General features: G+C 43.6%; 1 protein-coding gene across 1 annotated transcript; it reads left to right on the top strand.

Annotated features, from left to right (window-relative positions):
• The first annotated feature begins 212 nt into the window (after positions 1-212).
• Clca1 (chloride channel accessory 1) lies at positions 213-25,315 on the top strand. Its single transcript, XM_005357392.1, has 14 exons — positions 213-374; positions 5,857-5,997; positions 6,171-6,318; positions 8,509-8,614; positions 11,889-12,069; positions 13,882-14,100; positions 14,888-15,115; positions 16,732-16,906; positions 18,237-18,343; positions 20,189-20,404; positions 20,902-21,163; positions 22,163-22,330; positions 23,921-24,154; positions 24,927-25,315. The coding sequence occupies exons 1-14, from the start codon at positions 213-215 to the stop codon at positions 25,313-25,315; spliced, it is 2,736 nt and encodes a 911-aa protein (XP_005357449.1).
• Positions 25,316-26,333: the final 1,018 nt, after the last annotated feature.

Here is a 26,333-nt window from a genome sequence, read left to right as displayed (position 1 = left end):
CTTTTAGATGGAAACACTTCAAAGTACACAGTTTGGTTTTAAACAATAGTTACTCTCCTATTGTAGACAAATGTGGCGAAGAACCATTTGGGGTCAAGAGGTTAAAGACCTATAATAAATCACCTTGGATAAGGAGAACTGTGTCTCGGAGCATATATATATAGCAGTAAAGATACTTCTACAACCAGCCCTTTCCGAGGGACATCTACACGATGGGGTCATTGAAGAGTTCTGTCTTCATCTTGGTCCTCCACCTTCTGGAAGGGGTTCTGAGCAACTCCCTCATCCAGCTGAACAAAAATGGCTATGAAGGCATCGTCATTGCCATCGACCATGATGTGCCCGAAGACGAAGCCCTCATTCAACACATAAAGGTGTGTGCGAAGAGGCGATTTTCTATGTTTTGACTATTCTAGCTACTAGTGTTTAATCAACAATAAGCATAATATTGTGTTAAAGGGAACACGATTTGTCTTGCTCTAGTTGCTTGACTTGGCAAGACACTTTTATGTCTGAATCTCCAATTCTCTATCTATAAAAGGAAAGCAATAACTCTTTACCCACTAGGATTTTTATGAGAAACAAGGTGAATGCAATGCACATAATTCCAAGTTAGATATGTCGTTGGTACTTAACGAATGACATCTGTATTTTCTGGCTGTAGGTTGTCACTGAGAATTATTAATTGTTCAGCAGATAATGAGTAGGTGATTCCTCTGCAGGTTGCTACCACCACCACATAGTAGACCCTCTTGTTATTCTACTTGAAACTAACCTGTGAGGCTAAATAGGAGCCTGACGGGCAAGCCTTCACTTAACCCTTCCAGTGGACAGATGCACTGCATCTGCTTAACCTGGAAGCAAGGGGTCAACTCAGGGCTGCTGCAGGTGCGTGCGGGAGGGGGACATGGGTACACCGTTGTCGCCTCTTCTGTAAGTGGAGAAAAGGTACACAGAAGCTCTTTGTCCCGGGAGAGCTGGAAGAACCATCCAAACTGTCATCAGGTAGAGAGAGGAGAGAGTTCTTCCACCACAGTAAAGGGCTGGGAATAAGGAAACACTTTCTAAAAGATCACCCTGGAGTCCTCAGTCTGCTCAAAGCACATCCATGGTCATTGCTGTGAAACGGGTGAGTGTCCTGTTCTGTAAAATGGGTGACAATAAGTGGTTCTCTTACAGAGCCTTGTGAGGAGCATGCAGAAGTGCACACCAGTAACAAAGACACAGATGGAGCTTAATAACCGCAGCTACTGCCACTGTTTTCCAGTCACCTGTTTGTGCTTGCTTACTTGCTTTTTTTTGCTACATTTTAACAGTACTTTTACATTATTGTCTTTTATGCTTGTATTTGTTTCTTTCTCTCTCTCTCTCTCTCTCTCTCTCTCTCTCTCTCTCTCTCGTGCATTAGTTTAATTTGTATACCCATTTTATTATTAGGCAATATGTTATCTTTAGATTCGCATTTTAAATATTAATTCTTCTTTGACAATTTTATAATTTACATAATGCATTCTGACTAGTAGCCACCCTTACTCTTTGTCCCTCCCATCCCCATCAACACCCTCTCACTGTCCCTTTCATGACTTGTAGTTTTATTTAGTGGCACATTTGGTGGCTGTCTGTGTGACACTTGGATGGGCACTATTCATGGGACCCTTGCACGGTCAACAGTGAGCTCACAACGGGAGGCAGTGACTGTTCTCTCTCTGAATCTATGTAGCAAACAGCTGGGCAGTGAAGGTTAGGGCCCCTGGAGCCCCTCCTCTATTAGTTGCCCTTTTACCCCTTCTAGGGGGAAGGTTCCTAGGACCAAAGTCCAGAAGATTCCCCGGGATGCATCATGGTGTGTGGGTAAAGAACCATTTCTGTCTGCCAGGATTCCTGGCCAGAGTATAACTCAAACAGGTGTGGGAGATAGAGGTGCGGCAGTTCCAGGGACGTCTTCACGCCTACCCTGGAGGCCTTCAGACCCTCTTCAGTGCAAGCAAGTCCGTGCCTGAAACTGAGCAGTAGTCAGAAGCCTCAGGTGGGCTGTTGATTGTCACAACAAAAACGAAGCAGATACCTGGAGAAAGAAGCAAAGTAGAAAATGGAAGAGATGCATGGCTGGTTTGTTTCTGTCTCAGGCCAGTGTGTTTTGGGGATATGCTGGGAGAAACTGGTACCTTATGTTTAATAACAGCAACTTGGTGTTCCACGAAGCTTTGAGCCTTCAGAGTGCTTGCCCTTGCCATCTTTGGTGGGTTTCCTGGTGAAAATCATTGATTTCTCACCGCAGTTACTGAATTGACTTTCTAAAATGAGCAAGGTCTGAGCTATGCGAGCTAAGTTGGCTTTCACTTCTTTCTTCTGTGCAACAAGAACACAGTTAAGTCTGATGGTGTCTGGAGGGTCCCTGTGTAGAGAGAGCCAGCCCCTACTATCTGATGCCCCAGATATCTGATGTCTGAAGATCTCAGGGAATGCCCCGACCCCAGCCCAGCTGCCACTGATGAGTGCAATTGCCTCTCTTGGCTCCTCAATCCCTGCTCCAACAGCCTTTGTGAGGGGAGATTCTCTACCCGGAAGTATGGTTGGGACACATAGCCCCACTAAGTCAGCTTAGCTTCAGGGAGATAGTATTCAAGGGTGTCCTACCAGTGTGTGGAGGAGGGGACCACAGCAGTGCTGCCCACCACTGCCAATACTGCCACTGCTCCATACAGAAACCTTGGGAGGACACTGCACAGAAGGAATTCAGGGAGAAACTCTCTCTCTCTCTCTCTCTGTCTCTCTCTCTCTCTCTCTCTCTCTCTCTCTCTCTCACACACACACACACACACACACAAAGGGACACAAGTATCAATGGGAGTATCTGGAAGTGTCTCTTCGATGCACAGAGCCCAGGGACTATCTGGCTTGGCACTCATGCATTAATTTGTCATTCATCATAATAATTTGCTCAGTCAATCAGTCTTTCTTTTATCATTTATTTGCAAAGTACAACATTATATAAGATACCAGGAATCCATCTGCCATCAGCATTGATGCTTGTCCTTCGGGAATGCTGGCCCCATCCAGTAAATAATGTCTCACACCCTTCTCTTGCCCAGAGTTAAAATATCTATGTAGATATGATATCATGCTCTCAGCATGCAGAACAGATGGCATGTGCCTTTGTTAAAACCTGCAGACAACGGCATCTACTTCAGGCTACTTGCACCTTCTCCTGGAAGGCGTCAAATAGTCACAGTTTACAAGGGGAATCATGGACAAGTATTCAAACATAGTCAGGTTTATACCATCAATCATTTGGTGGTTTTAATTATTATTTTTATTAAATTGGGAGAATGGTAGCATGTTAAATTCTCCCAATGATTATTAAAATCTGGACGTCAGGGGATAGAAACGCAAAGCATTAAGCATGCTTTCTAAGTTAGAATGGGAATCATTATTGTCACAGTTTGGAATGGGGGGAGGGTCAGGCTTGGAGGAAAAACGTAAATTCCCAGGTTCATCCACTGAAACGGGCAGGAACAAGACTCAGCTCTGCATCATTCGCTAAGTGCGGCCTCCCATCACCACGTTGAACTGTCTTCCTCCCAGGTCCTCTCCAACTGGGCAATCTCCCTACTAGGTCTGCTCCGGCCGGGTCTCTGCTCCTGCAGCAAGCCCTCCTTCCTTTCTGCACTATCCTTTTCCACTCACATCTACAAATTATAATAGTTCCAATGAAAACAAACAAACCCCGTGCCCAATCTCTCATTCCCCTACCATTTAAATAAACGTGTCTTAACCCGCTATCTGTAGCCGCCGACTCCGGTTTCTCTCCTCCCACCCTCCGACTGCACTCACGGACACACAGCTGTCTCCATTCTGCAGCCATGGCTTACCATACTGCACAAAGCAGAGGCCACCCCAGCCTTCCTCCCATCACTCCTGGTTTCCTCTCTGTGCACTGACTCCCTTCCCCTGCCGGTCTGAGAACACCAGAGTTCTCTTCTTTCCTTGTCAACGCCCATCTGTCCTAGCTGACCCAGCCAGTGCCTACTTACAGCATTGTTTATACACCACTCTCTCTCTCTCTACCCTGTCACAGTGCGCTCGGGGAGCCTGCAGGAACACAGACTACTGGGGTTCCTTCACTGCTAAGAAATAAAGCTACGCATAATTTGCAAATACTGAAAGATGCTGTTCCTTAAATCTAACTCTTAATACTATATTAAAACATACTATACCAAAATGAATGCTATCGTTAATATGTATCATGAGATTTAGCTTAACTGTTAGGAAACTCATAGGTATGTCATATTCTCTCCCTGCCGTGTGCTGTGAGACCTAGAGAGTTTTAGCCCAGTTCTTGGTTCCTCTGTCCAAGCTTTACTTATGGTTGAGGGATCAAATGCGATGGGGACACAAGATGATAGTGAATAAATATTAATGTCAAGAGAACATGCTTCCTAGTGTGTCCTGTAGTTGGTGGGTTTTTCCTCTTTAGGGGCCCACCACCCAGCTCCCCAGTAAACACAAGAGATTTTTTTTTTTCTTACGAATGCCTGGCCTTAGCTTGGCTTGTTTCTAGCTAGCTTTTCTAACTTAAATTATCCCATTTTTCTCTTTAACTATGCTTCGCCTCTGGGCATTATTCTGCATATCTTTCTTTCCTACTTACTCCATGGCTGGCTGTGTGACTGGGTAGCTGGCCCCTGGTGTCTTCCTCTCCTCCTTTTCCCGCTCCTCACTCCCTTCCCTAGATTTCTCCTCTTATTTATTCTTTCTGCCTGGCAGCCCCAACTGCTTCTCTCTCTTGCCTTGCTATTGGCCATTAAGCTCTTTACTAAACCAATCAGGTGTTTTAAGTGCAAAATAACACAGCTTTACAGAGTTAAGCAAATACAATATAAAAGAATGCAACACATCTTTATATCACTAAATATTCCACAGCACAAATAAATGTAATACACCTTAAACTAATATTCCACGACAGTGTCACATGGGTGATGTCATCAGTGAAGTAGTCACAGCTACGTTTCCCATGCTGTAAGTGGTGAAATCAGAGCTTAGAACCGGAAAGTGACAAACAATGCTGCTATGAACATAGTTGAGCACATGTCCTTGTGGCACGGCTGAGCATCCTTTGGATATATACCCAAAATTGGTAATACTGGGTCTTGAGGAAAGTTGTTTCCTAATTTTCTGAGACATCGCCTGTAGATCTAATCTACATGGGAAGTAGAAAAAAAGACAAGATCTTCTAAGTAAATTGGGAGCATGGGGACCTGGGGTGAGGGTTGAAGGGAAGGGGAGAGGCGGGGAGGGGAGCAAATAAAATGTAGAGTTCAATAAAAATCAATAAAAAAATAAAATGTATTATTTTACCATGGTTATCTGTCTTACCATGGTTATCTGCCCTACATATTCAATGAAGACAATATAAATTTAATCCAAATACAGACAAGGATTGTACAAAGTCAGTCTTACTCAGGAACATAAAGGAAAAATTAAAATGGTAAATTGAATAAAAAAGAACTGGAAAGTGTCTAATGTTCCACAAGAAGTGGTGGAGTCAGGGCGGGCATCTGCCTCTAGAGTCTGTGCTGTTCCGTGTTGCTCTGTGATGTGATCGACACTCAGGAGGAATGATCGCTGCTATTAAGGATGCCATGGCCTTGCCCAGCTAGGCAGGCAGATCTCTGTGAGTTCGAGACCAGCCTGGTCTACAAGAGCTAGTTCCAGGACAGGCTCCAAAACCACAGAGAAACCCTGTCTCGAAAAACCAAAAAAAAAAAGAAGATCCAGACCCGTGTTTGAGTGACCTGTAACTCGGTCTGTTTACAGTGACGTTGTTACATGTGCTCTCTCTCTCTCTCCTCCCAGGACATGGTGACGCGAGCCTCCCCATACCTGTTCGAAGCTACGGGGAAAAGATTTTATTTCAAAGATGTTGCCATTTTAATTCCTGAAAGCTGGAAGACAAAACCTGAGTATGAGAGGCCCAAACTCGAAACCATCAAAAATGTGAGAACAAGTTCTTTTGGGCCGATTTTCTTCAGCAGTTTAGCTTTTGTTTCTGTTCCCGTGTTGGAGGTGAAGTAGTGTAGCATGAAATGGGATTGCGCCTGAGTCCCTCAGCTGTGAGCGATGCCAGTCTGCTTGCTGAAATGGTATGGTCATCTTTTCCTACATTCCAGGCCGATGTCCTGGTGTCAGTAACCAGCCCTGTGGGTGAGGACCAGCCACACACCGAGCACGTGGGAGCATGTGGAGAGAAGGGACTCAGGATTCACCTCACCCCCAACTTCTTAGCAGGAAAGAAGCTGAAAGAGTACGGACCACAAGGTATGGACTCAGCTAAAGAGTTCCAGCAGATACCTTAACACACCGGTTGTGTATTAACTACTGTGTTCTCTTTCCGCATAAGCCTACAGATGACAGTACGTTAGGAAGAAAGCCAGTGAAGCCAGTGAAGCAAGCTTTTCATTTAAAACAAGCAGCCAGAGCTAGGTATTTCTGAGCTATACTTTAACATAGACTTGTGTACCTGCAGATGTGTGGCACTTTGGCAACTTTATGAATTACTATAGCACCGGGTTATTACAATAAAATTGTTTGGCACGAAGCCTTAGACATCTATGGATCTATGGGCTTCTCGGGACTGGATTAAATCTCCTTTCTGCAGTTCATAAGATAGCCACCAGATGGTGACAGCATGCTCAGGCAAAATTGATTTGTGGTCCTGACTCAGCAGAATTTGAGTCTTGATTCTGTAGGACTTGGGAGAGGCTCAGAGTTTTTAACAAGTTTCCAGGTAGTGTTGCCCGGGGTACCACTCTCTAGGTAGCAGACAGAATTGTTTTGCTGTCATCTCCTCTCTCTTCTCTCTCTCTCTCTCTGAACCAATAATTCCAGGACAGCTGAGCCAGAAGGATCCTGAGTTTGAGTTAGCCTGGGCTACACAGGAAGACCCTTAAAAGGAAGGAACAATTAAAGAAAAAGTCCAATCCTTACAAAAATAAAAATATACTCAATCATATCAATATGAGCTATATAGAGCAATCTTGAAGGAAATATTCAAAGTACATATATGAGCTACATATATATGGCTAGTTATTGAATAACTAGTATTCTTGAATAACTAGTGTTGAAATACTAAGATCTAAAAAAGACTAGACTCCTGCACTATCAGCTTGGTTTTCTTAACCTAGGTAAGGCAGAGGAAAGGGGCAAGCCGTGGTGCCGCAAGCCTCAGCCCCACACATTACGCACTGAGTAGCAAGGTCTGAACTTTGCCCCTTTGTTCTACACTACTCCACTTCATTCCCATAACAGGAACAGGAGATCCCTGACCTATGACTCAATAAGTGTGTGTTGAACTCATTGGTCCTGCGCTCACGATTGCTGTCACAGCTGTGGATCACACCCTCCCTTTAAATCACTTATTTATGTATCTTGACCCCAGATTTTTGCCCTCAAAATCTTCTGCTATCTTGACAGTCTTTTCCCTTCCAGAACTTAGAAGAAAATCCAGTGCAAACCCTTAGATCAGAGCAGGGATTGAGTTCCTTGGCACGCCCCTCCCACCGAGCTCTCCAGACTCAGCCAGCCTGAAAGATGTTCACAAGTCACTAAGAGTCATCCAGATAAAACAGATACTTAATGGTGCCAAATCATCTCTAGATAGGATGTGCCCAGATACAACAGGGGGGAAATCATATTGTCTGTCTTCACGGGGATAAGCTACGATGACAGTAAGATGCTCAGGGCCATAATGGGGCATGAGAAAACTGCAAAATAGGCGTGTCTGGTCCACTCTGAGCATGTTCGGGTGGCAGCTGGGACTCGGAGCTTAATATTTCTTTCTTAATGCTTTGGCAACAGACTCTCAAAAGTGTTGCCAAGGCAGGACTTGAACTAATGGTCCTTCTGCTTCAGCCTCTTGAATAGCTAGGATTGCAGGCACTTGCCACCAGGCCTAGACGGAAGCTTGGCTTTCAGAGAAGAGCAGTAATGACCGCTGCAGAGACAGTAAGAGATGCCAACTAGAGAAGGCAGGTGTCACAAAAACCAGAGGTGAACAAGAGGATGTTGTGGCCCAGAGCAAAATCCCCAGAAACGTGGTAATTCTGGAGCACAAAGGCGAACAGCAGCAAAAAGGCTGGCGTTACAGAGTACTCCCACGCTGTGCAAAGGACTTAACCCTTGTACTGCAAGGCAATCTCTCTCTTATCCTGCATGTCCTCCCTAAGATCACATATTGTGGGTGAGGCAGCTGCCTGACAGGGGGAATAACCTCCCGGCCCTTAATCATCACCCCATGAACACACAGCAAGCCAAGAATAAATCTGTGCATTCCACACAACTGCATACTTCTCACATTAGGTCACGGTAAGGGAAGCAAGCTCCTAATTTTATTATTTAGAAGTAAATAATAAAGCCAAGCAAAGCGAACATTTAGAAGAATTATTTTCTAGCGTGAGGTTATTTTACCCCGCTTTATATCTTCAGCCATCTGATTTGTTTTCCTCTCAGAGAGGGCGTTTCTCCACGAGTGGGCTCATCTCCGATGGGGGGTGTTCGATGAATACAACAATGAAGAGAAATTCTACCTATCCAAAGGAAAACCAGAAGCAGTAAGGTATGGACATTTTGACTTTACCTACACAATTTTTAAACACAGCAAACTTCTTGAATTACTTTAAAAATGCCAGTTTTCGATCCTCTGTCAAGTGGTTCTGCTAACTGAGTTCCTGTTTTGTAAGTCATGGCGATGGACAGGCTGCCAGGTACCTCTGCTTATAATCTCCATCACACTAGCAAGAGTCACTTTACTGACATGACCACATGTCGGTTTGACAACTCAAACCTCAGCCAATAGGCACCATCCCGAACTTCTCCCTTCTAAGTTTCCACACCATTAAATAGTACTGCGTCCTCCCCTAAGAGCATGGCTGATGTGTGCGCATTGTTTTCTGAGATCTAGTAGTATTTATCAACTTATTCTCCCTTCAATGGCTACAGAGCACATTAGTCTACACGATGGCCATGCCCTCTTGATAAAAACTTTACCAGGTTAATCCCAGTACTCGGGAGGCAGAGGCAAGTGGATCCCTGTGAGTTCAAGGCCAGTCTGGTCTACAAAATGAGTTCCAGGACAGCTAGAGCTGTTATACAGAGAAACCCTGTCTCAACAAACAAACAAACAAACGAGCAAACCTACCTTTATCTATATTAGTAATATTCATTGTCCCTTGTCTTCCAAACAAACGTTTAAAGTATGTGTAGGCCCATAACGAATCCAAGCATGATAGCTGTAGGAAGTTACTCTTTTCATATACTACAGAATATTTATGTGACCCGACAGACTGTACTATATTTAATGAAGAAATGGTAGGGACAGTCCCAGCAAGAAGACAAAGGTGGCCTCTATGAGCACAGTTGTCGCCATTTATTCAGGAAGTTGTATCCGATTCAGTAGCACACAAAACGGAGGCAGAACAAAACAAGGCTACCATAGGGGAAGACAGAAGACGGCACTTACACAAATGAGCGTTCTACTTCGAAAACCCAAGAAAGTCAAGTGAATAGTTCATGTTGTAAGAAACATCAACACAGGGACAAGATACAAAGGGAATGCTCCAGGAGCTTTTCCATGTGTTAGCAATAACTCATTCAAAAATATAGTGGACTCTTCCAGAGGTCCTGAGTTCAATTCCCAGCAACCGCATGGTGGCTCACAACCATCTGTAAAGAGGTCTGGCGCCCTCTTCTGGACTTTAGGCATACACACAGACAGAATATTATATACATAATAAATAAATTTAAAAAAAAAAGAATTTGGCAAAAATATAGTGGAAAAACACTTCACTGAAGATAGCAACCCAATGGAAAATGCAGGAAGAAATGCTCAAGATGAATCTGAATAAAACTACAAAATAATTCTAAATGACTTAAAAGAAAACAAAGGCAGAGAGGATTTCAATACATGAAATGTATAAATTCAACAAAAATTGATTTATTAATTTATAAAATTCTAGAAAAAAAATGTATCTTATTCAAAGATTCTAGCAATCATTCGGTGAGATTATTTCTGAAAAAGGATCATAATAAAGGAACCTTTATTTGTCAGTTTTTAAATACACTTCAAGACTGAATTAAATATAATAATGTATATCAACAGAAATTTATATAGAGAGTAACTTAACAGAGTTTGAAAAATAGATAAGGAGAGGTAAAATTTCTTAAGATATAAAGAAAATTTCTAACTATGGGAAAAACTAACAGAATCTCTTACAATTGGATAAACTTGTCAAATTGAAAAACACACAATACAAATTATACATATCTATGTACTGAAGTCTACAAATGTAAATTACTAATATTAATGCATAGCAAGTTAATAAATATTAAGATTATATCTACAGGTAGTAAAAATCTTTCTATATGTTCATATCTCTATGTAGTGAAAGTTTTTCTGTGCACTTAAGAATTAAAATAATAGATGGTTGCAGCAATATGCAGCTATAATTTCAGCACTCAGGAGGCTGAGGCAAAAGGATATGAATTCAAGGCTGGTCTGGTCTACACAGCAAAGACCTGCCTCAAAAAACAAAACTAGAGAAAGGCATAACTAAAGAATAAGGTAAAAAAATGTAACTGCCCATAAATTTTTTCTTTTACGTGAACTAAATAGGGTGAAAAGGGAAACAGAAGAAAAAAGAAATATGCTCACAGAAGCAGAACGATCCATGCTTTTGCAACCATAGCACTGACTGTGGAACCTTAAGAACATTCGGAGCAGGTGTGATGGCAGACACCTGTAATCACAGCATGCTGGAGCTGGGAGCAGGAGGGCGAGGGTTCAAAGCCATGGTCAACTACAGAGCCAGTCTGAGACCAGCCTGGGGCAGGAGAGTCTTTGTTTAAGAGGAAGAGGGCAGGGGGACAAAAACAAAAACCTGGAAATGAGTGAAACACGAAAAGAAGAATATGCAATGGAAAGAAGATATAACGTATATCAGAGCTCTCATTTTCCCCGTTTCTCAGGCAACTATTTCATGTTTAAAAATCCATTGTAAGTAAATGATAGACAAGCCATATCAACAGATTTTTAAAAATATGGTCAAATTTTCATGTGTTTATTTTTACACATTTTATTTTGGGTATTGAAAAATTAACAGAAAAAGTAAATTTAGTAAGTTAGGGTGAATTCATATAATGTCAAAAGGGAAAAAAATCAATAAAACTACACTATGCAAAAATGTGCTACATATCTATGTATTAAGATTTTAAATATGCCACCTCAATAAGTTCATGAATCAGAAAACAAAGCACTGTCGTGCTGACACTCAGAAAATCTTTCAACAAGCCAGGACTCATTTAATTCTGATGACGAAACATGTTTTTCTCTTCCCTTTAGTTTTTATGAGTATTCAAATATTCTTTTATGCTTTTATGTTTTTATTATTTTATGTACTCAAATCCGTAATTTTAAAATGAAGCATAGGGGAAAGCATTCAATTTATAATAGACCCCATAAACAAATAAGAAATTAAATGTCAATGAGCACACAAGAGCTGTACAAAAACTGTTTGGAATAAACAATTAGGACAAGTAAGTAGCACAGCGACGATGTCCAAGTCCTGCAGGGAAGCTAAGAGGACTCTCGATGTTCTAGCACAAGGAGACAGGATTGGAGGAGCCTGAGGACTCTGGCCTAACTCGGGCTATCAAGGCACTATTCTTGAGACTCCCCAGGTACTTTCTGGCCACATAAATGTCTGGTGTAAACTTAGTGCTTTTATTATATGAAGATATGTAATTTCTTCTTGGTTCAATTAAAAAAAATCTTACAAATTTCAGGTGCGTTATGGACCCATTGCCTAAGCATTTAACCTTAATGTCTCTTTCAGATGTTCAGCAGCTATCACCGGGGAAAATGTAGTCCGTTGGTGCCAGGGAGGCAGTTGTGTCAATAAAGGAACCTGCAGAAAGGACAAATTAACCGGACTCTATGGAAAAGACTGTGTGTTCTTACCAGACAAACAACAAGTTGAGAAGGCATCCGTAATGTACTCTCAAACTATTGATTCTGTAAGTGCCGTGTTCTTCCCCCAGTGTTTCTATGAATGTAGAGAAGGCAGTTTGGTTTTGGTTTTGCCCAGGTGCTCCAAGGGAGAATCAAGTTTTAGAGAGACTACCAGCTTGAGGGGGGAAATTGATTCTCTTTAGGATAATCTTATTGCAGAAAACAAACCTACAGAACTCCTGCTCTGTGTCACACAGAGCCATATCTGGAGGAAGCAAAATTAATGTGACATGGTTGGATTGCAAAGGAGTCTGTTGACATCTGTCCATCTGTCCATTGCACTGTAAGACCACAGAGGACTGAAGGACGGACATTCTCTAGCAGGATAGAAGATGAGGGAAAGGAGTAAAAGGAGGCAGGTTCAAGAAGCAGGAGATAGCCGGATAGTGGTGGCGCAGGCCTGCAGAGGCAGGCGGATCTCTGTGAGTTCGAGGCCAGCCTGGTCTACACCAGCTAGTTATAGGACAGGTACCAACAATTACGAAGAAACCCTGCCTCTAAAATAAATTTTACAAAGAAGCAGGTGATAGAGAAGGCTCTCATTGGTAAAGAATCAGGAGCAAAGGGATAGGGGTGAAGAAGCTTGGTTAGCCTGAAGACCAACAGAACAGAGCAGGAAGGTGAGGCGTGAAGGGAAAATCTACATTAGGTTTTGTGACTGTGTTTGGTGTGAGAAGCCACAAGGCTTGAATAATAGTCAACCACACAGAGGGTCTCGGAGGGCTACAGAGACACCACTCGGTAGTAAGGTGCCTGCTAATCAAGCAGAAAGAACCTGAGTTCAGATCCCCAGAACCTATGCAAAAGCCAAGGGGGCCAGCACTGAGAGATGTAGATAAGTAATCACTGAAGGTCACTGCCTGCCAGTTTCATTAAACAGACAGATTTCAGATTCACTGGGAAATCCTGTCTCAGAAACGACTGAGGGAAGACATCTAACACTGACCTCAGGCCTCCACATGAACAGGCTTGCATGTGCACCCACTCACATATCTGTACACACAGCACACGAAGAACACCACATGCTATATAAATATAAAAGTCTGATATATCAGAGTAAAAGGAAGAGTTCTCAAACACTGTGGGGAGAACAAACTGGAGAAACAGCCACGTGGAAAAGCCAGGTTAGTCAGGCTACCGTGTAAAGGAAGACCACGAGGACTCGGGTGACGGAGATTTCATTGAAATGGAGTTGGCGGGGGAGGATTATGAACTATTAGTAGGAAGAAACATCCAGACCTTGGTTATTTTGCTGAGGGAGGAAAGCAACAACTTCCTGATTCCTTGAGCTGGGTGACAGGGTTCAGGCAGAGATGGTGAGGAAGCGCCAGCGGGGAGTGATGACGTCATTATAAAGGCGGGGCGTTTGAGAAAGCAGATCTCCAGGTAGATTTTTAGAGAGAGCTGGAATGATGCACGTTCAAGGTTGAATGCAGCATGTTGGTTAATGGGGTTCAGGAAGCAAAGAAGTGGAGTCCAGTTGTCTGAAGCTGGAGAGACGATTGGACAGGGAGAGGAAGGAATACCGCCAAGTGTGGTGCGCAAAGGGGCGATGTCGTCGGTAGAAAATCAGAAGAGTAAGGGAAGCCACCTTGGGGCAGGCGGGTTGTTCACTGAGGTCCCGTGAGACACTAAAGACTAGGGTGGAAACGGACTTCAGACTGAGTTTCCCCGGGAGCGCCATGTGCCATTGTGACACCGAGTCATGGCTATAAGGTAGCAGAGGAGCCTGGGGTGGGGACACACGGGGGTTATTTTGTTAGATATTTTAAACAAGTCCATTAATGTTATATGTATTATTGTATTGGCAACTTCAGGTTGTTGAATTCTGTACAGAAAAAAACCACAACAAGGAAGCCCCAAATGCCCAGAACCAACGGTGCAATCTCCGCAGCACGTGGGAAGTGATCCAGGGCTCCGAGGACTATCGGCAGAGCACGCCCATGACGACTCAGCCACCCACGCCGACCTTCTCTCTGCTGCAGATTGCACAGAGAATTTTGTGTCTAGTTCTGGATAAGTCTGGGAGCATGATAGTATGTTCACTGAGCCTTCCTTTGGGGGATGTGGATCATAGGTGTATGTGCAATACAATCCGGCCCACAATTTGGACTTGGTAGAGAGTAAACACAACAGGAGGGCCAAAACCCAGCAACAGCTTTGTCATCAGAAATGCTCGTCTTTGGCTGGAGCTAGAGCCCAGCTGACAAAGAGCTTGTCTTGCAAACACAAGGACATGAGTTCAAGGTCCAAAACTTTCTTGTGGTCCAGCGCTGGGTAGGTAGAGATAGACAAATCCCTGTGGCTCTTAGACCAGTGAGCTCCAGGCGGTGAGAAGCGCAGAAGTACACGTGCACACACACACACACACACACACACACACACACACTCAAGCAAGCATGCATGCACACACACAGAGACACAGAGCTTACATTGCCTCATTCCACATACTCAATATCAACTGTCCCCTTTGTTTAATTAAACTGATGTCAACTTATGAGCAAAGATCTGAATAATAAGCTTAATACAGTTTATATTTTACTAACACACATAGGTCTAGAGTTCCATATAAGCCTTACTTAGACCTATTACTAATGCTAATGCAATCTGTTCCAGTGATTGCCTAATACAGTTTTTTGTCTTTTGCTCTTTATGCAAACACTCTAAAATTTTACCCAAAGTGGATGCTAGGCCCCATAAGAGAGTACAGCTTGATTACACCCTTACCCTGGGCAGTCACTTCCAGATGCACCTTAGCCTGGTCTGCTGGTAGCCTGTTGGTGTAAGCGCCAGCCTGACTCCTTTTATTTGCTTGTTCCTCAGGATGATGACCGCCTTAACCGTCTTAATCAGGCAAGCAAGCTTTTCCTGCTCCAGACTGTGGAGCAGGGATCCTGGGTCGGGATGGTGACATTTGACAGCGCGGCCTACGTAAAAAGCAAACTCAAACAGATAAAAAGTGCTGCTGACAGAGACCTGCTGACCAAAAGCTTACCCACAGTACCTGCAGGAGGGACGTCTATATGCTCCGGGCTTCAAGCAGCCTTTACAGTAAGGCGTGTTCGCTATGGTAGTTTGCAAGTGTTTGGGATTTTTTTGCTTCTGTGAAAATTTCATTTCTGGTGTTTCCATACAAGGCTGGTGTCAAATAGGAGTATATGACCAAGGCTAAAGCAATGGTCAAAGAGTGCCAAAAATACAGACTTCTAATTCACTAATTCACTTCTCATGCTTCCGTCCTTTTCTGCATGAGGACGCATTCAGGTATTTCTGCATGCAGACCACTACTCAGAAGACGTCTGGTGTGCCTCCTCCGCCCAGCTCTACTAGGTTACCCATTCTCCCATTCTCGTACTCTATGGCAGAGCCACCTGCTCTTACCTGATGGTTCAACTCAGTTACCTTTGTCTCCCTGAGATGAACCATGGACACTCCAACCTACTCCACAATACACAGTAATCATGAGAAATTAGACAAAGGGATCCAAACTGAGCCATAGATCTTACTTCCTAGTACCAGAAGCACTTTGGTCAGACCAAGGTTAAGACCACAGCTCTGAGACTCCTCGGCACTGTCTCTTTCCGGTGTCCACAGTCTCAGCCCACACAGTCCACTCCCTTCTAATACATCAAAGTCACCTTGTGTGGTGGCCCACTGTCAGCACTCAGAGAACGCAGTGGGGAGAAGTCTCCTGTGCCTGCATCTTCCCCTCCAGCCTTCTGGCCGCACAATCTCATCCAGAGAACAGGGGCCACAAGACTTACTTGACCTTGACTGTTTGTCCTGCATGTTGGTCTCTCTCTATCATTTCAGTGATGTGTAGAGTCTGGTCTTCTTAAATGGATAAGAAGTGACTTTATTTCATTTTCTTTCCATCGTAATCTTTTTTACATTGGCAGATGGACTGCCCTCTGTATGCTATTAAAAGTGTATCTAGGTACACAACTGTAGGAAGCACTTTGGAGATAGGAGTGGGAGGGTCAAAAGGTCAAGATCATCCTTGCCTACACAGGGAGCTTGGTGACTGTGTAGGCTAAGTGAGACCCTGTTTCAAAAAGCAAACAAAAGGTGGTGTGTGTGTGTGTGTGTGTGTGTGTGTGTGTGTGTCAGAGAGAGAGAGAGAGAGAGAGAGAGAGAGAGAGAGAGAGAGAGAGAGAGAACAAAGTGTTTGCTTTAATCGGAAGGGATAGTAAAGGACAGGTAGCTACCTCTGTGATCTGGGTAACACTGTCCAGTCAGAATCTATGGCCACCAGCATGCAGTTGATATTGTCAGAGAATACAAAGCCAAAGTTACAATGTCATTGGGGTCCACTATCCCTCAGCTGGTTGCTGATGCTTTCTGAGGGCATCTTGAAATCTCTTGAAGCTTCTCAGGGAGAGATCAGATGAAAGAAACTCAAAACCCCTGTGTCCTTCCCCAGAACTGCCCATCACCAGGGCTACCGTGCATTGCACAGCTGTGCAGGCTAACAAGAAGAAGTCACTGTTGACGTCCATGGTGTTGAAGCGCTACCGCAGTATCTCTGCAAGACAGATGCTCCTCCAGCATCCCCAGCCCTGCACATGTTCCCTCTGCAGTTGCTCCTTCCTGTCCCGTGTAAATACAGTTCCCACAACCCCCCTGCCCACCCCAAGACTGATTCCCGCTCTTAATCATGCCCTTAGGTGATTAAGAAGAAGTATCCGACCGATGGATCTGAAATCGTGCTGCTGACCGACGGTGAGGACAACAACATCGGCGCCTGCTTTGACCTGGTGAAGAAGAGTGGAGCCATCATTCATACAGTGGCCCTGGGCCCGGCTGCTGCTAAAGAGCTCGAGCAGCTGTCCACAATGACAGGTGAGGGGAGCTCTGCCGAGACCCACCAGTGTTTGCACGGCCGACCCTGGGCTCCAGTGATCTCAGGAGTCCGGGGCAAAAAAATAAGAAGACATAGAGTCATCTCAGCCAACAGCTACGCTTCTCCCAAATGACCGTTAGAAGTGACCCCATCTATTCTCTTTAAGGTCTTGGTTCCAGGACTAGGCCAAACTACAGAAAGTATAATTGTGTTACACCTTCGTGACCACTTGGGGAGCCCTTCCCGGATACTTTATAAGTATTTAACTTTACCTGAGAAAGACAGGAAGGAGAAGGAGGGAAGAGGTGAAGAGCCCGGTGAACAATGCAGAAGGCTGGCGCAATCACACAGTGCACAGGCAGTTTCTCCACAGAAGATCAGTGTGTTGCATATCCAAGTCCCACACACAAACGTGACTCAGAGAGGTCTCCTCTGACTATGGCTTCTTTAGCAGGAAAAATGAACATTTTCTTTTATTTAGGGATAGTATTGGAAACACAAATTATTACTGTTGGAGCCTCTTATATCTGCTCATGTTCCCTAGAAGCTGGGCCTGAGATGGAGGGTTGGATATCTGTGATTATAGAAGGAGGGTTCTCAAAGGGAAAGAAATGGAGGACAGACAGAGCACGAGCCAGGCAAAGGATGGAAGCAGATTTACACTTTAGCCTCACTGCAGCCAAGGGGCCTCAGGGCCAGACACACGAAACAAACGGGGTCCTCTCTTGAAATAAGAGGACTCCCCTTTGCATCAATCAATGGCATTTTATTGTTAAAGCAGAGTAGACATAAGAATCTTTTTTTGTGGGTGTGAGTGTAGTATGGTCCTGGTATAAAGCAATCCTCTGGAGAACCATTTCAATAATGGTAAGCCAATCAGAGGGGTCTATCTATGGTTTAATAGACTCTCACGTGAAAGCACATGGCCTTTAAGATGGAGATACTCTTGGAGATTTGTGCAGATAATTGAAGCAGCTTCATGGCAGTGTTTCTGAAGCTATTCGTTGCTAGTACTGAAAAGTCAGTATCAGTGGGGCACAGTGTGATACCTGTAGTCCCAGTGGTTGAGAGGTAGGGGTAGGACGATCTGGTGTAAAGGTTATTCTTGAATAAATTTGAACCTGGTTTGAGCTTCAAGAGACTATGTCTCGAACATATGAACACACACACACACACATACACACGCATATCAGTATTAACTTCTAAGTTAGTGTGCACATATATTTGATATTGATCTGTATTATCTATCCTGCTATTTTAGCTATGGCTGCAATGTTGTAAATACTTGCTTCCTAAAATATAACTTCTGATAATGTAACTGTGTTTTAGGAGGTTTGCAGACGTATGCTTCTGATCAGGCTCAGAACAACGGCCTTGTTGATGCTTTTGCAGCCCTTTCGTCAGGAAATGGAGCTGCCTCTCAGCGCTCCATCCAGGTTGGGATTCTTACTTTGTGGCTTCTCACATCTGCTTATAACCACAGACGAGGCTACTAGACACTTTGAGTTCTACACTCCTCTGGGCTTTAGTTAAAACGCAGAGTCTTCAGCTTGACACCCAAATACAACCTTACCTATTTAAATGTGGCTGTTGGAATTAACTTATTTTATAAAACAATGAAATACCTTATATGGCATGTCTAATAATTTCTTGTAAACATTTGCTAACAAGCACAGGTTGTAGTATGATTGACTTGTGTTGTCTTCAGAACAGATCATCTATACATATTCTAGGACAAGTGTTCAGACCTGAATTGCCCTATTTTTCCATTGCTCAAGTCCCTGTGATTGGCCATGATTTTCCCATAGCAGAGAGACTTTTTTTTAGCACTTTGTACAAAAAAAAAAAAAAAAAGAAAAAGAAAAAAAAACCCATGCAGTTCATTCAGACTCCTGAGTCTTGACTCTGGGTCCACTATTTACTGACTTGGAGTGCAGAATCTTACCTCTCAGAGCATGGAGCAGAAAGATTCTCTGGGCTCATATGGTTCTAAAACACCAAGAAGCTCAAATTATCTTTCAAATGTCTTGGGACTACTTTGGAGGAGGGCAAATGGATTTCAGAGTGCTCTCTTTGAGTGACTGCAGACACTGCACACTGAGTTTTCACCTAGAGAGAATAAACAACAACACGCGTGCATTCAAACTTTCAACCCAAGTTTCAGTGGGCATGAAGGGGGAGGGCCCAGCAAAGCCTGGGTGACAGATTCCAAACAATAGGATTGGGGGCCAGCAGATGTGCTGTGTCTGTCATCTAGGGAGACAGCAATGGCTCCTATGCTGGTTGTCCTGCAGGACATTTAAAAATAAACTCAAGGGTCACGTTTTGCCAAAAAAGGGAATGTGCCCCGCAAAAGGAATTCAGCAGCTGAGAAGCACCCAGGCTTGTCTATGATTTTCCTTTAATTTGAGAAAGCAGGGAGGGAAATGGGAAGGAGAGCAGATTTGTCACCAAGCCACCAGGAGAACAGCAGCCCTTTACCTCCAGACCCATTCCTTGTCCACCCATGGGACCAGAAAGCCTGGCTCCATGAAGACCTCTTCTACTAGGCACCACCATAGACAGAAAGAATTACTGTGGAAGAGACAATTTTCAAAATCACGTTTTCTGCTGGAGCCTTGTTGTTCTTTTCCCACCCCAGCCCCTACCCTGCAGCAACTCCATTCTATGGCAAACAGCAATCACCTGGCTCAGCGGTTTATTTCCGTCCCCTTCAGAAGGACTGCCGTATGCTTAACTTTGTGATTTTTAACTTATATCCTCTATCCCTGGGTAATAAATGAGTACAGCCAGTTCCCCTCGGGGTTTAGTGCAGCAAGAGGTGGGATGTTTCCACGAGTAAAGCAGAAGGCGACGAGCATCAAAGAATGGCCAGGGAGAAAGCTGCATCGAAGCGCATAGGAAAAAGGGTGACCCCTGTATCCCAAGAGACAGACGTCAGTGAAAGTGAGGAAAGTCACGCTTGCACCCAATCCTGGAGGGTCAGCAAGACTCAGACAGCAGAGAGGAAGTCATGATGTCAAGGACAAGCAGAGAGTGTGAAGTCTGGGGTTTGCAAACCCTTAGAGGGAGGTGGTCTTTTTGGTGGAGAAAGAAGTATTGGGAACTTGAAGGTAGAACAGTAATTTACAGCTGAATCTTAAATGACCCTAAATACCCCACAAAGGACTCAAGAACACGTACAGGCCATTTAGCTGGCTCCTAGCAATGAGGACCTGGTACTAAGACTGTGAGATGCCCGCCGTGTTGTCTGGGATGTGAAGTCTCTGTCTTCTCAACAGCTGGAGAGCAGGGGAGCCAATCTCCAGAAGGACCAGTGGATGAATGGCTCGGTGATTGTGGACAGCACAGTGGGGAAGGACACTTTATTTCTTGTCACCTGGACAACACAAGCTCCTCAGATTCTTCTCTGGGATCCCAGTGGGACAAAACAAAGTGGCTTTGTTGTAGACCCAGCCACCAAGATGGCCTACCTCCAAGTCCCAGGCACTGCCAAGGTATGAAGTCCACTTCCTTACATATTAGATTTTTTTTTTTTTTTACAAATGGCTGTAGGTTTTTTTTTTTAAGAGTGAGTATTGACTTTAGGAAAAACAATAAAAATTCTTCATTCATTGAAGTCAGCCTGCTGGGTAAGTCAAGAGAGAGGAAATGGGTAATTTTATGTCCCCAAACAAAAGGGAAACAATTGAACTGCATAGCAATCGGGATGATCCTTGTGGCTTTGGGATTATGAAAATGATTTCCTGTCCCTCAGAAACCCATCCTTGGAAACTCCAGGTAGTAATCCGTGAGGCCGCAGCTTTTGGGCCTCATTATCCCTGTCCACGTTTGTCTTGATAGTTAGTCCAAATACACTCTAGTTTGCCTCGACTGACAGAGCATCAAGGACACCCACATCTTTCTAGACATGCTCCCAACATGCTTTGGGTGCATAGGCATTTGTCCTAAGTCTTTGTTCCTGACTGGAAATATCTGCATGTGTTTTGGTCAGGTGGGCCACTGGAAATACAGCCTGAAAGCGAGCTCACAAACGCTCACTTTGACCGTCACCTCCCGGGCAGCAAGTGCTACAGTGCCTCCAATTACAGTGACCCCAGTAGTGAATACGAACACAGCAAACTTCCCCAGCCCTGTAACGGTCTATGCAACTCTTCGCCAAGGAGTCTCGCCAATTCTCAGGGCCAGCGTCACAGCCTTGATTGAATCTGTGAATGGAAAAACAGTGACCCTGGAGTTACTGGATAATGGGGCAGGTAACCATCAAAGAAACTAGAAATTAGTTCTTCTTCTAACACACCACCGTGGAACAGCTAACAGGCATGGCCTGCTGACGACAGTTGGTACTAGGGCCTGGTGAAAGAGTTCTCAGCATGCTCATACATGCCACGTTCTCAAACATTGGGAAACGTGAAGAGGGGTCTAGTTTGGGCCTCTACAAAGCTAAAGTGCATTAATAGTTTGAATTCAGTAGCATTAGAGCCTGCACAGAACTGTCTGCTTTCCCAACTAAGGGAAGGGAATAACAATCATTTTTCTCTCCGTTGCCTCCTCAATCTGTCTGCATATATAAACATATTATTCATATATATAATCTTCATTGTTATGTTCACCACACACTTTTTAGGTATTACTATCCTCCATTACTAGTAAAGATATACTGTCACCCTTTAATCAACAAAGATGAATTCCAGCAGAGTTCTAGATGATTCATATATCCATGTGAACTTTGCTTAGGCTTGATCCCCAAGTAAGAAATTCTGCCCACTTTTCTTGCATTTAAGAAATCTATAAAGAAGAAATACAATTCTGCATTTCCTTTTTGGAATGTGTCTATTTATTCTGAAAGAAGAATCTTTATTAGAATGAATTCTGTAAGTGTATTTCCTACTCAAACATCCTCTGGGGAGAAATTATGAATTTTTCTTCCCCATCATATACATAAAGCAATTTGACTTGACAGGACAGATAATTAGTGAGCTGATAGCTCATCCTACCAGTCATGAGAGAGACATGTGTAATGACCTCTGATTCCAAAAGGAACAGTCTCCTCCGGGTGAGAAGGTTCACACCTAAGTCTCTATACATGTACACACATGTATACAGAAGCATCAAGCCTCATCCTATACATAATCAAGCCTTGTTGATAACGCTCAGTTTCTCTGTTTGCAAAATCTTAATCCACACGCAGATTGGAAACACAGGTGTCAAGTTGCCTTTCGGGTATTCATGAATTCGTTCATCTCCTTGTCAAGGTGCTGATGCTACCAAGAATGATGGTGTCTACTCAAGATTTTTTACAGCTTTTGATACGAACGGTAGATACAGCATAAAAATACGGGCTCTGGGAGGAATTACAACAGACAAACAGAGAACATTACCTCAGAATGGAGTCATGTACATAGACGGCTGGATTGAAAATGGTAAGTGGTCTGCAGACTGGACCAAAAGACTTGGGTCTAGGAGAATCAGTAAGCCTTGAGGAAGAATAATGCGAAGATGTCTCTTGGTTTCTGACACTCACTCAACCTTATTGGTGTTTGGGGCTGGTGGTCCTTTGTTCTGTACACTCTTACTTCTTGTAGGATCCTGCTGCATCACTGGAACCAAACAGTCCACTAGATACCAGTAAAGCCCCAACCCCAAGTTACTATATTCAAAAATGCCCCTAGTCATCCGCCGTTGTCCTGTAAGAGAGGGCAAAATCCCCCCCATTTGATAACCAATTAGGCAAATCACAGCTTTTAACCATTTGGTTTCAAGTCATATCATCTACAAGACAAAATATGTCCTTCACTTTCTTCCACTGCAAAACAGACTCTTAGAGGGTAACCCCCTAAGCCCATGTGTAACCAAGTGAAAAAATATATCTTTAAGAAATAAGACCATACACAACACTCTGGGTTTCGAACGCTTGCTCAGGATCAGAGTGGATCAAGAGCAAGAGAGTCTAACGGGTTTCACGATTTGCCTTCCTAATTAAAACCAACAACAATCACAAAAACTCTTTAAACAAGTGGAACGTACGAGAAAGTAAATTCCGAATAATGTCATATTCTGCACAGAGCACCTTTATTGGATGAGTTCTGAGTGCTTAATTGCCTGCACGAGCCATAGTAGTCTTTGAGGTACAGAATTAGTTTTATATAAGACTGTGAAGCAAATTCCTTCATGAATAAATTCCCAGGAATTGACTGAGACAATTGGGCTGGAAGTGGGTGGCATTTACCTGCAATCTTAGCACTCCAGAAAGGGAGGCAGGAAGATCATGAGTTTGAGACCAACCCCGGGCTGCATAGTGAGACACTGTCTCTTTCAAAAGCGTAAAGTGTTAGAACTCTTAACATAAACTACTTCATGAGAAATTGGAATCAAGCAAGAAAGATAAAGCACAAGTAGGGAGAATGTGAAAACAGGCTAAGTTAAACAATCAAGGTCATTCTCCAAGACCAAGGAGATTAAGTGCAAAATAAATGAGAGTGACCATGGCCCTCACAATATTATCAAAGTAATAAGCGACTTCTTAAGACAATAGCGGAGATGGTATTTAATCTGACATTATAGAAGGCAGGAACTTGAGAGGCCGGTGAGAGCTCAGTGAATAACGGAGCTTGTTGCCAAGTCCAACACCTGGAGTTCCACTCCTGGTACCCATGTGTGGGAGGAAAGAATCCACTCCTAAAATTTGTCCTCTGAATAAAAATTTTCAATTAAAGACAAGAAAAAAAATGAGAGAAGGAATATAATTCCAGGGCAAATGTTAGAAAAATTGATTGCAGGGTTGGTTTTTTTTTTTTCGTATTACAATCAGGAAACACCTGTTAGGTAAAGAAATGTAGGCCTCACTTTGCTCATTTCCTTCTTATGCAACCCGATTTGGTATCTTGTCGCCAAACTTTAAAGTGGATTTTGTGGGTGGGAAGAGAAAAGTAAGAAACAGGAAGAAAGAAAGATCCAGTAAGAAACAGGAAGGGCTTGCCTTTCAGCAGTGTTGCCCTTTATATTTAACACAGGTGAAGTAAAATTCAATCCTCCACGTCCTGAAACTAATACTGTCCAAGACAAGCAACTGTGCTTCACTAGGACGTCTTCTGGGGGGTCATTCATGGCCTCGAACGTCCCCTCGGCTCCCATTCCTGACCTCTTTCCACCTTGCCGAGTCACCGACCTAACGGCTAGCATCCAGGGGCACAAGCTCGTGAATCTGACCTGGACCGCTCCTGGAGATGACTACGACCACGGGAGAGGTAAGATGCTGTGGTATGGGCCCTGAAGACGAGTTTATCAACCAAACAGAGACACAGTAGAGGTTGGTGTTGAAGGCAGGAGGAGACAGAGGCAGGGGATCTCTAATGGCTTCTAAAATTAAAATTAAAGATTTAAAAAAAGTCCAAGAAGCTTACCTACTTAAGGAATGAGATATTTTATCTCAGAAAAGAAAACTTTGGTATTTTGCTTTTTGTTTTGTTTTGGGTTTGATTTTGTGTTTTAGCTGCTGACAGATGAGGTTTTGCTGTGTTTCTAGAGAAGGGTTATGAAGAGAGACGGCTATAAACATCTGCGGAAGAACTCTCCCACGCTACCAGACTTTGGCTCTCAAAGTATCAGTATAGAAATTAGGTGTGGGGTGGAGACTGAGGTTCTCTGTTTCTAGCATGTGTTTATGAAATGTGTGGGCGACAGCCTGACCTAATTAACTAAATCTGTGTTTTAAGATCGTCTGAGCACGTTAACATTCAGGAAACACTAGCACCCAAACCACCCTTCTTCAGCCAAGCCCTATCTATGCTCAGAGGCTTTAGGCAATCACTGAGCGGCTTTAGATCCACTTTGTCAAGAGTGACAAATGCACACAGGAGATGACAATCTTTGTGAATACGGTCTATTCATGGTCACTTCGTGAGATGATGATGTAATCCCGAACAGGTTTTTAAAGCTCAAGATTTGAGAATTACAAGTCGCGGCCTCTCTCACTCCTCTCTCCCTCCCTCTCCCACCCCCATCTCTCACACATTTTAGCTTCCAAGTACATCATCCGAATAAGCACAAATATTGCTGATCTCAGAGACAAGTTCAATACCTCCATCCAAGTGAACACCACCAACCTCATCCCCAAGGAAGCCAACTCTGAGGAAATCTTTGAGTTTGAACTGGAAGATGATAGTTTTGGAAATGGCACCGATATCTTCATTGCTATCCGGGCTGTGGATAAGTCCAACCTGAAATCAGAAATATCAAACATTGCACGGGTATCTCTGTTCATCCCCACTGAAGAGAAGTCCACCTCCAATGACACGGCTCCTCTTTGCCCTGATGTTAGTATCAACAGCACTATCCCTGGCATCCATGTGCTGAAAATAATGTGGAAGTGGCTAGGGGAAATGCAGGTGACGCTAGGCTTGCACTGAATTTTCAGGAGACAAATAAATAAAGCACTCCTTGCATTGTAGAACTTTCTAAAATGGAATTTAGACTTCCTGTAGGGGGCAATATAGTAATATGGGAAGCTCAAAGTCTGGATCTATGTGTATTAATAATTCTCTGCCCAGATTCTAAGGTTTAATCTTTGCTCGATCTTTGGATGGTAATTTTGAATGCTTGGAAGAACCAAATATTGCTTTTACTAGTAGATTTTAGTTAGTCCTAAGAAACTTTTCCAGGTAAAAATAACATTCCATTGCAGCCAGTTAATCTACTAACTACTAAAATGTCAGAAATGCCTAACCAAATTATTTGAATACAAAAGGCCTGGAACTAACATCACCAAGAATGTGTCTTCCTTACCCTAGATCTGAGTAAAGATGGAACATTTGTGGAAGGGGGCACTCTGTGGGAAGAAATCGCACATTGGTAGTTCCGTGAATGTAGAATGCAAGAGTCAGTAATGCTTAAAGCCACAGTGACGGGAAACAAGGAAGGGAGGTAGATGCAGACCGAGTGATACAGAAATAAAAATATATTTCATAACTTTGTCCAAATGTTCTATTAACAGCCGTCTTAGTTTTCTATGGCTGTGAAAAGACACCATGGCCAAGACAATACATAGAAGAAGGCATTTAACTGGGGGCTTTCTTACAGTGTAAGCCGGTTAGTCTATCATCACCACGATGTGGAGTGTGGCCATAGGACAGCAGGCATGGAACTGGAGCAGTAGCTGAGAGATTACATCTTATCCTCAAATTAGAAACAGAGACTGGGTGGCGTAGGGTGGGGGACTGCGCCTGGTGGGGGATTTTCAAACTTCAAATTCCACCCCCAGAAAAACACCTCTCCCAGTAAGGTCACACCTAATCCTTCCCAAAACAGTTCTACCAACAAGAGACCAAGCATTCGAATGTGTAAGCCTATGGAGGCCGTTCCTCTTCAAACCACCACATCAATATATAAACATGAGCTTATTTAGCAACAGTGAAAAACAGAGAGAGG

Source organism: Microtus ochrogaster, chromosome 21 (genome assembly GCF_000317375.1).
Source record: "Microtus ochrogaster isolate Prairie Vole_2 chromosome 21, MicOch1.0, whole genome shotgun sequence".
Classification (NCBI taxonomy): Eukaryota; Metazoa; Chordata; class Mammalia; order Rodentia; family Cricetidae; genus Microtus; species Microtus ochrogaster.
Note: the sequence above shows the minus strand (reverse complement) of the source record. Positions and strands in the feature narration are given on the sequence as shown.